Source organism: Macadamia integrifolia, chromosome 10, assembly GCF_013358625.1.
Source record: "Macadamia integrifolia cultivar HAES 741 chromosome 10, SCU_Mint_v3, whole genome shotgun sequence".
Lineage (NCBI taxonomy): Eukaryota > Viridiplantae > Streptophyta > Magnoliopsida > Proteales > Proteaceae > Macadamia > Macadamia integrifolia.
Genome location: NC_056566.1, coordinates 29,148,593 through 29,159,644, shown reverse-complemented (window position 1 = coordinate 29,159,644; position 11,052 = coordinate 29,148,593). Strand labels below are relative to the sequence as shown.

Sequence of the window (11,052 nt, the reverse complement as noted above, 5' to 3'; positions counted from 1 at the left end):
ACGTGTATCACACCGACGGACCATCGTCTCCCGCAGACCCACTTCTCTGCACCGCCGGTCTGTCCTGCCGAAGTCGGCTTAGTTACCAAAAACACCCCTACGTGGCTCTGACACATCAATATTTTAGTAGGGGCATTATAGGTTGGTTAAGAGAAAAGGATTACCATTGAAATGTGGTGGATTACGTTTCCTTTCTCTGTCAATTTGAGATGTCAGGCAGTGTCGCTCTACGAGACTACGAGTCATTAGATTAGAGTTGTAGGGCTAATTACGTAATTACGTATCCATTAACTGAAAAAGATTTCAAAACTATTGAGGATATTTGCCTGCGTTTATGGTTGTAAAACCCCTGCTCTGCTCTGCTATGCTGTCTTCCTCTTCTGCTCTCTCAATTCAAGCTATTGGTGATTCTTCAACAGAGAGAGAGAGAGAGAGAGACAGAGACAGAGAGATTTGTAAGGTTAGGAATTTGGAATCCATTACAGGAAAATTAGAAGTTTTCTCTTTGGAAGATCTTGATAGAAGTCCTAGATTTCGATTGTGGCAATTTGTACGGTAAATTTTTGGCCGGAATTTTGAAGTGTATTTGAATAGAAATGCAAGATTTTAGGGCGATGGGGAGTGGTGGTGGAGGAGGAGGAGGTCGGATCTTCATCGGAGATCGGAGAATGCGCCCACATCCGAACCAAGCCTTGAAGTGTCCACGCTGCGACTCGCTCAACACCAAGTTCTGTTACTATAACAACTATAACCTTTCACAACCTCGTCATTTCTGTAAGAGTTGTCGGAGGTACTGGACTAAAGGGGGTGTACTTCGCAACGTTCCTGTCGGTGGTGGCTGCCGGAAAACCAAGCGGTCGAAGTCCAAATCCAACACAGAAACTCACAAGGAGAGGAAATCAACAACATCGCATTCGAGTAGCGAGAGTTCAAGTCTTACAGCTACGACCAACGAAGCAGCTTCTGTGCCTTCGACATCGAGCTCTGCTGTAGCAACAACAGCAGCAGTAACGACAGGTTTGGTCAATTTTCCTGATTCGAGTTTGTTTGTACCTCACAACCCTATCCTGAACACCGATTTCGAGCCGCCGTCGATGTTGGATAACCTGGAGCAGACGGCGGACGGTGGAATTTTTCCGGAGGCGGGGAGTTTTACAAGCTTGATGACGGCTTCAAACCCGCCGTTTCTGGGATTCAATTTCAACGATATATTGCCGTTTCGATTGCATCATCATCAGCAGCAGCAGCAACAACAACAACATCAACAAGAAGAAGAAGAGCCGAAGATGACGAGTTCCATGGGTGAAGAGCTGAAGATGCCAGAATTGACAACAGGGTTGATAAATCAGACGGTGCCGGTAGACATGGCTGAGATGCAGAGCAGGAACGGCAACGGAGGAGGAGGAGGAGGCTTGACAGGTTTCGAGTGGGCGAGCGGTGGTGGAGATCAAGGGCTGTATGACATGGGAAGCTCCATGGAACAGAGTTATTGGGGTCAGAATCAATGGTCTGACAACGATCACCCTCTCTACCTTCCCTAAACAAAACCCAGAAATCCACTCACCATTTTTAAGTTTTTTAACCGTTCTAAACAGCTGAAAGGAACAGAGAAAGATCAGAAACTATGTATCTGTGTAAATGCTTTATTTTGCCACTCTTTTTTTTTCTTTTTTTAGATTGTAGATGTGCTTGAAGCTGTGGCTTGGTGATCATGTTGCTATACTGCAACTAACTTGCATGGGTTTGGGTTTCTTTTTTTCTTTTTTAATTTCCCTTTTCTTCTTTTTAATGGTGAGAGGGAAGATGATTTTATAACAAGATATTACTTTTTTTTCTTCAATATAATTACAGAAGAAAAATAGAGAAGCTTTTATTATCTCTGTGTTCTAAACTTCAAGCTTGCTGCTTCGTCATCTTCGTCGTCTTCGTCTGCAACTTCTGCTGTGTGTGCACATCTATCCGCCACGTCTGTGCGTTAATGGTGATGACTGATGAGATGACGTAATCATTGGAAGACCGTACGGCCATAAATATCGCGGGAAAGAGTGGGGGAAGTGGTCGATGAGATGATGCCATCCATGACTCTGATGGGGAGAAAGAAAGAGGGTTGGGGAGGTGAGAGTGGGACCCAATTGGGAGTGGTTGTGGTCCCCACATATCAGTCGGAGGCACCGACTATATCAAGGGAAGGCGCGTTTGGGCGCCCACGTGGCCGATGTCGTAATGAAGGACCCCCTCCATACCGAACAGTCCTTAATGAATTGGGCGCATTGGCGATGATCAAAATCGTCGGTCGAGAGTGTACTGCTGTGTCGGTTTGTCTTCTTCAGTCTTTGTTGTATGCGATGACAGTGTGTGTGAGAAGTGAGTGGATGTTGAGTGGTCCTCAAGACTCAAAAGAGGCCAAAGGCTGAAGAGAGAGAGAGAGAGAGAGAGAGAGAGAGAGGCTCAACTCATGTACTGGTCAGGGGGAGGAGAGAGAGAGGGGGTGGGGGGCTCAACTCATGTACGGGGACAGGGAGGAACGTCATTGGTGATGATGATACACTTAGGATTGGTGTTAAGAGGGCTCTCTCTCACTCTCATGAGTGTTGAGGACTGTAGGGTGAGTAAAACTCTGGGCATAGGACACTAGGACAGCAACTCCTCTGTTTCTGAATGGCTGATTCTCAACCTTATTGCATGTGCGCATGCGGTTTGGGTGTGGGTTGTGATTGTGATGAGGGTCTGAGGAGGAGAGTGGGGGGCCTAGATTGATTGTGCCATTAAACTGAAAATCTGGTCCACTCTCTCTCTTAAGTCATATCATCTATTGGAGAAGTAGAAGTGTGGGACCCATCAGCATTAACAATGTTTCCAATGACGGATCACCACCCTTATAGGGTTGAGGAATTGATTTGATGGGTTTGGGTTGATGAAATAAACCATTCTTAGTAAAGGTATTTTGGGCAGGCCTAAACTTGGTCCATATCAAAGGAACTTTGTTAGGCCAACATGAAAAGGGCAATATTCTCTAAACAAGAAGTTTGAACTGAGACCACAGTTCTTAATCAAGTTAGGTACTCAGACCTAACTATTTTACCAAACCAGGTTTTGACTTAAAATGACTCAGTTCTGGTTTTCCTACTTCGGTTCATTTTTTATGAGGGCCTGCCTCTTTTCACTATCATCTGGTCCAAATTTTGAAGCTATGAATGAGAAGCAACGGTTCCAAACTTGGAAAACTTCGCAGGGGGTAAAACTACGTGCATTTACCCTTTCCAGACTTTGCAATAGAGGAAGTCTCGTAATCCCAATGGGGTAGCTCAAATCGCAAGGGACCTTCATCTCAAGAAACGTGTGATTGTGAGTTTGAATCTTCTTACCTCATTAAGGTCACTCATACAAGATTATTTAGTGCTCTTCACTACTTTAAATGAAAGTTGAATAATTCTTATTCAACTCCAACATCACTCGGCCCATACGATTGTTGGTGTTATTCAATCTGCTCAGATTGCTCACTCAGTTCTTAAAAGCTTATATACTCCAACTTTTGTTTCCACCCAAACTAAGGTCTTCTACATCTACGGATAGCATGGAGTGTCTACTAGTTGAGTCTGACAGTAAAGAGCTCATCTCATACTTGGCTAACTCCAGTAGCGTAACCCCTCTCTCGGTGCTGCCTATCATGGAGGATATTTTATATCTACAAGTTACATGTGTTGAAGAGAAGAGTGGAGGGAGTGATGGCATGTGAGAGATGGCCTCAGCTGGGGTTGAAAGAGGAATTAACAAATGGCTATCAGAGTGGAGGTGACAATGATCAAGTCCCAAGGTGGTGGGTGCTGCCAACCAACTTTGAAGATGAGAATGAGTTACTAACCGCCACTTGGCATGTTTAAATGATTAATGGGGTATGGGCTTGTTAGACTGGCTACTTGGCCACCTAATTGGACAGGTGGCAAATTTACAGGCTGTGAAGAAATAATAGGTAAGACAGACATGGTAAGAGGGAGATGAGACATGAGGATTCTGAGAGAACTCTTTTCATTATGAGGAACTGTTATGCGTTCGAACAAAAACTTCCACAATTTGGAGGCTAGTTCAAGATTTCTAATACAAACGCCCTCCACTTGAACCTAATATATAACTTAAGAACTCATTTTAATCACAAGAAAATAACCAAACCCACCAAGCTCTAACCACGAAATCCTCCAAGCAGACTAAGCAACACATAGCAGGCTCCTTTTGCACTTAAAATAGACTATTTTAGCTCTTCCCAGCGTTGATTGCAGCATGCACAAAGTCTTCACAGCGTGAAACCCCACCAGTGAGAACATCAGGTAACACACCCATGATATCAAACGCCTCTTGCAAGTCTGCAGCAGTTGTTATGTCCTCAAGCCATGACAATAGCTCCTTTGAGAACCCCACCATCTCCTTCACATTGACTAGTTTCTCTTTCATCACAACCTCCCACTCTTCCAAGGCTCCATTGTCATCATCTCCCTCTGTTTCCGTAGATGTTCCTTCTGCTCTTCCAGGAGCCACATTCCCTGACTTGTTCAGTTTGAAGAACCGCTGCAATTGTTCAATCAGACCAGTGTATACAAGCATTGACTGAACGACCTGGAACAAGTCATGATCCCCTCCAGTCCCTGTTGCTACGGTTTCACTGCTGCTTCCGGTTTCTGATCTTACAATGCTTGTTGGATCAGAAGAGAGACGGAGAGTGGACCGGCCGTGGGTGTGCTGCATGTATGCATGATATATTCCACGCTGCAAGAAGGCTCGGCGATGTCTCAACCAGGATTCATAGGATTCGGAAAGTAGTGAGTTCACCATCATGAATTGGACAGTTTCTTCAGTTCCAACAGAAGGCCTCATCCCAGGAGAAGTGGAAGGTTTGGAATCCGTAGTAGAGGAGGTTAAGTATGTTGAGACAGTTTTTGCCATGGTCCGACGATTGGTAGAGCTTCCTTGCTCCAGAAGATGATGTGCCATCTGAATCATGAAAGGAAGAAACCGGGAGTTGCTTTCTCTTCCCCCTCCTTTGCAGTCTCTATTGAATGCAGCACCAGTTGCAAATCGTGCGAGCATCTGTTAAACAGAGCAATACAGTTGTGGCATCAGACACATAATTCACCTATAGGAAAACTTTCCCATTCAAAAACCCTCAAGGAGCACAATTGGAAGGGAAAAAAAGGTTAAAATACTTTAAAAAATACTTTATGGGAGATGGCCCGTATATTGGCTAATCAGAAGCCAAAATTTTGTACTCTCCACCTTCCAAACTATGAGTTCTGAATTTAAAATACGTAATTGACGCAAACCAGGTCCTCTTGGATACAGGTCCCTAATAACAAGTTAGCAGGCAAAAGGCACCTGCCGTCAGACATCCTATGGTCCAAACAACTGATGCTAAGAATCGACAGTTGACACATGATCTTTCCACTAGCAGCCACTTGATCCTTCTTTACATTATCGACTAGAACTAAGTTAGCTGCATTAAGGATATATCCCACCTAAGGTCGATGGCACCAAAGCTTAGACTTGGCAACAGTTAAGACATGATCTAACAGTCTCATCCACTGCACCCTGATCCTAGAAGTAACAGCAACAACTACAAGCCACTGTAAGAGGCTAAAATTAATGTCAGAGTGTCAACATAGTTTATGGTGCTTCAGACACCACCAGCAGGCAGATCCAACAGAAACTACATCATAGCCCAGGTAAAGTCAATATGGGTCCCAATTAATACAGATAGAAAGCCAAGGTAGACTAGAAAAAATAGAAGGCTTAGGATGGACCACTAACAGCACATATTCATGAAATCCCCATCTAGAAAACATGCTAAGCTCAAGCAAAAATGGCAAACCACACATCTGTTGCACCCATCTATGCCCTCCTCGAACTTCTAGTTCTATCCTCCAAGTTCCATGTATTGTGCCTCAGCAAATTCCAACCAGAGGGTCTCCCTCCATCTTCATGTCTCGTAAACTATTCGGGCTAATATACTTTCAAATTACCCTCATTCCAGAATTATCGACATATACTTTAAAATTACTCTCATTCCAGAATTATCGACATAAGATACAGACCTAAACTGTCCCAGAAATATGAAGTTAAAAATAGGAATAACATAAGAATGCAAATAAATTAAATGAAGCAGTGGGAAGATTAGGTATTTCCATACCAGAACAATGTCATAGGTCAACAACCGAAGACGGCTCCCATCTGTACGTCCAAGGGCATTGAGATTGTCCCAGTACTGGTCAACACAGCGGACATATTGTGCCATGGGAACGGATGGGCCTCTCAAGGGGAATATGCAATTGCAAAGGGTCTCATTGTTTCTCAGGGTGGCCCCTTCCCACTCCTTTTTTGGATTCCTCAGAGCAGCATCAGCTCTTTTGGCTTCCTGATGGCACTGGAGGTGTATGATGTTGAAATGGCTGACAGTTGTGTAAACACACTCCCCACGGGTGCTCCCTGAAGTCCCAACACCAAGATTGACTCGCTTACTGTATGAGTAAACACCCAATATGTCACCGGGTCTCAAACTGTAACCCTCCCGGCAAACCATGCAAGCCAGCCCATCCTCCTCTTCCTCCACATCTTCCAAGCCTTCTATGACTGGCCGGGCAACAATGATGCGCTCACCACCATCTGATGCAAGTTCTTGCCGCATGCCAAGCCCCTGTTCCATGTGCAGAAAACACACAAAATTCAATTTAAGCCAAATGGCCAGTAATGTTGTACTCAGCAAAACAAAATCACTCCTCCAATTTTCTTCTTAATTACCATACAAAACCAGTCCAACAAAAATGTAAAAATATAAGGCCCCCCCCCCCTTTTTCTCACGCACACATGTGGGCATGCACGCAAGCACACAAAGGCCACAACTCCAGAGAGCCAGTACTCAAATTTAACACACTTCTTAAGAGTAGAAAACACAAGACTAAAGCAGCAGTTCCACAAGAAAGCTGATCACAATTCTGTTACATTTGACATCCATACAAGGCTCGATTCTATAACACCCAAACTGAGGGATCACGTCTTCTGGAGAATCACTTCCAGCCAGTCCCTGAACCCCTCTACCTCCCCCTCCCTCTTTTTCAAGGATGTCAATCATTTCACACTTCAGTTGGGTTGTTCGCTAAAAAAAAGAATGTAGCTGGATGAATATAAAGGTTCTTACCAAAGGAATTTCCAGATCTGGAAGTTATAAGAAAGTGAAAACAAGAAGGAAGACATCAAAGAAGGCAGATAAGAATTCCAATTATTTCATTTTTCCTCACTAGAAGTAGGGTTTGGAGAGTTGAACATAAAGAAATATGCAAGTGAAAGAACAAAATAATGCAATAGATCCATGTCTACTTTAACTCCTTTCCTTTTAAATATTGCAAATTTCATACTTTTACTCCCCAAAATAATGCCATATATCCAGGTTGTGTTTAATATTTGGATATTTTACTTGGTAGAAAATATCTATAAGGAGGGACAAATTGAAATTACTTATTTTATCAATTTTGAAGGCATAACCATGTATGTATAAACAAGCTTGAAACTAGAAGTACCTGCAACAACTCTTCTCTCTTCCTCAGAGCCCGACGCCGCATCTCATCACGGGTAGCATGTCGCAAACTTCGCACCTTCTCCCCTAGGAATCCATCCCCTTTATCTTCCTTATCAGCTAGTGTATCTAGCAAGTTCTCAGCTCTTGCACCTATCTCACTTTCTCCAGATACACCCTCCAAAGCATGAAGCAGCGGTAAGATCCCACCCTCATCTATGCATCTTTGAGTGGTTAAATGGCCCCTTGAAAGTCCCCTCAGCATGGACAATATAAGTGGGACTGACGGCAGTTTTAGACCAAGAGCCCATTCTGCACTGGACTTAAAGCCAGCCTGCACAGTAACTGCAAATGTCTCCTTCAAGTATCTAACAGCAACACCAATGATACCCTTCTCCAAAATAATGTCTTTAAGTCTCTCCCCACAGGAACTTGTTTTTAGAGACTCGGACACTCTGACAAAGTTCTCCAACGCAAACCACTGTTTGGCCGCTTGCTGAGCTATGCTCTCATCCTTCGGGTTGTCCTGATGCTGTTTTTGCAGCTGGTCAAATTCACCCCAATCTTGTAGATATGGATTGAAATGCTGGATGAGTGCTTCCATTGCTGCAGGTTCTCCATAAGTCAGATAAGGCAAGATCCTTGCAACCATCTCAGTGTTCCTCTGCTGCTTATTGGACTTTTTAAGACCTGAAGGGTGGCATAACCTCTCCAAGAACATGAGGACTATCTTTTTGGCCTGTTCCCCAGTGCCAGTTTCATCACTGGTAACTGTGAGAACACTCTGAGTTATGCTAATATCACTCTCATTTGCTTCCATTGTAAGACTCTCAACAATCAAAAGGATTCCCTCAGCTGGCTCCATGGCATCCACTGAGAAGGCACGCCTTGCTGTTTCAAGAAGCAGACCCAGAGCTCCTAGGCGTAACAGGGCCTGTCGGTTTTCTCTTATCTTGCAGCAGTACATGAGAAGATTGAGAACTGAAACCAGCTCCTCTTGGTTGGACTTTAAGTCATCATCACGCAAACGCTGCAAAGTAGACATAAATATCAATTATATATGTGTAGTAAGTGGACTAAGCTTCTTTGACCAACCAAATGGACCTCCATAAAACAGAAAAGGAACAATTACTGGATACAAAAGAAGAAGATCACAAGAATATAAGAGTGATAAATTTCATAACTCGTCACCATCAAGATAGTTCAAGAAAATCTTTGGCAAATTCAAATTGTTACAAGTACAAATATACAGAATACCAATAGATGATCAAGCCCTCATAAAATAGATGCTGAGAAACTACTAAGGAAAATTAAAACACAAGACATTGAGAGGAAGAGGTTAGTTATTACTACAAAAAATAGGATAAACACTCAAATTCATGATGCATATGCTCTATGCAAGTAAAATAGCAGAAGAGGGCAAACAATTTGGAGATTAAAGTTCCTAAATTTAAAGAAATTGAGCAGCCAAAAGAAAATCTGAGAGTTCACTAATACAAATTAAAAAAAAAAAAAAAGGGGGGGGGACTAATATCCAACGTAATTATATAAGCCACAGACCTCAATCATGCTCAAGATAATTTTCAACCCCCCGTACTCCCGAACAGCTCCTGCTATTGCAAACTCAACCTCAGGATCCTGTGATTCTTCTCTGTCCTCTTCCAATCCTTTAATCATGGGCTCGGTAGCTTCACCATCTAATCCCTGTCAATAATATATGAGTCCACATGAAAATGTGCTACTCCAGAATAACTTCCTGAGATCAAGTTTAAACTAAAGATGCACAGTGGCAGCTTGTTACAAAATATTTAGATACATGCTGGCTCCTACATAATACCAAACCTATCAACTAGGTCTAATGGATGCTGACTTTTCGGGAGGTTTCCTAATTAGCAAGGACACCCCATGCATATAAATATATGAGTTAGGAAATATTTTGCCCCCATGTGTTTTATTTTACCACCCCCTTGTGTTATATGCACCAAAGACTTGCTTCCTATCAAAACTTAATTAACATGTATCAATACTCATGTAACTGATGTACTAACCATAACATGCATATCAGCTTAAAGCACGTACTTGGACTGTCTTTCTTTTAACCTTCCAGTTTTTACTTTCTAGTGCAAATTCAATTACACAAGAAAGCTAATATATGAAACTTTGGAGGAAACAGACAAACAACAAAGATTCCAACAACATCAATTATTCTAGTCAGAAATAAACATTCCAGACATCTTTTCATACTATAAGCCCTAACATATATCCATAGAAGGTATGCATCTCCACACTAATCCAAATAAGGCCAATCTGAAAGATTCCCAATCAGTTATTTAACCTCCTAATCAATCAAATCCTTCACCCAGGGGTGGGGACGGGTGAGGAACCACCCTTCACAAAAATCATAGGGCCTCCTTCCTTGGGTGCTCCAGCTCTAATGGTCAGAACACTATATGAAATGTAACACTTGACTAGTGCAAATGTACCTGAAGTCGGTACGTTACAGCCATTGGTGGAAAATCTCGTGCAGATGTAAATGCACTAGATGATAGCAAAGCTGCATTAGACATGGTACTTGACTGGCTATGTGATTTCTTCCAGACCTGCTCATAAACTTGAGCAATGCTCAAGTCAAGAGAGATTATATTGCCAGCTACCAGCAACTCCATGCCATAGTCATCCCCAAGAAGACCCAAGAGATCCAGCTGATGGCAAATCTTGTTTTTAACATCACGCATCAAGGGACCGATTTCAGCACTGGAATAAGGATTCTTAGTCATTGATCCCCTGATAAACTCCTCTTGTGTATGTGCCTTGTTCAGAACCAAGAGATACACAGGCTCGGGCTTTGAAGGACAGATCATGTTGCAGAGTTGCTCCAAAATAAACTGCACAAGTGACTGAGAAATGCTTAGGAAGTATAACTTACCAAGTGTAAAGAATCTACACATTCATCTGTGAATTTACAAGAATAAAAAAATCCTTGGCAGACAAAGAGAGAAAGTAATAACATTTTGGTCCAACGCATCAATGACCAAATAATAATGCTCATGGATGAAGCTAATCTTCAAAAACAAGGATAACGTCATCAGATATACCAAAAGACAACTCCTTCAAATCAAAGAAGAAAATATACGAAGATAAGCATCAAAAACTCCAGTCAGAGGCCAAAATAATGAAGAATGCCAACAGCATATCTAAATATCTAATTAATCAACCCATACCAGAGTTCGTCCTTTTCGTTCCTCTCCATGGATTTGCAAACGAGATATGCAGGCCCGGATGAACTGCCGTTTGTTTTCACTGTTCTCAAGAAGAAGACTGTCCAGAAGATCTTTTAGGAGTCGATTGCAATCACTAATTAACTTAGTCTTCTGAACTATCAGACCCCTAATAACCAGTAGAGCTTCAAGAACTTCAGACAGTAACTCATCTCGCATGAATCTAACATCAAAATTAAATAGTCAGAGAAAGAAGAAAAGAATTTGACAACAATTCAT

General features: G+C 42.5%; 2 protein-coding genes across 3 annotated transcripts in view; one reads left to right on the top strand and one right to left on the bottom strand.

Moving 5' to 3' along the window:
* Positions 1–229: 229 nt before the first annotated feature.
* On the top strand, positions 230–1,876 carry LOC122090902 (dof zinc finger protein DOF5.4). Its single transcript, XM_042660657.1, has one exon. It carries the CDS (start codon positions 597–599, stop codon positions 1,539–1,541), a length of 945 nt encoding a protein of 314 aa, XP_042516591.1. The 5' UTR covers positions 230–596; the 3' UTR covers positions 1,542–1,876.
* Positions 1,877–4,009: 2,133 nt separating this feature from the next.
* LOC122092140 (auxin transport protein BIG) overlaps positions 4,010–11,052 on the bottom strand; it is a 31,610-nt gene continuing 24,567 nt past the window's right edge. The window contains exons 9-14 of one of the 2 annotated variants that reach the window (XM_042662469.1): positions 10,777–10,996; positions 10,039–10,452; positions 9,116–9,259; positions 7,560–8,585; positions 6,176–6,679; positions 4,010–5,079 (exon numbers count right to left, since the gene is read on the bottom strand). In XM_042662469.1, the coding sequence (XP_042518403.1) occupies positions 4,249–5,079; positions 6,176–6,679; positions 7,560–8,585; positions 9,116–9,259; positions 10,039–10,452; positions 10,777–10,996 (3,139 nt within the window). In that variant the 3' untranslated portion in view covers positions 4,010–4,248. The remainder of the gene's footprint in view (positions 5,080–6,175; positions 6,680–7,559; positions 8,586–9,115; positions 9,260–10,038; positions 10,453–10,776; positions 10,997–11,052) is intronic. The other variant, XM_042662470.1, reaches the window with a different exon arrangement.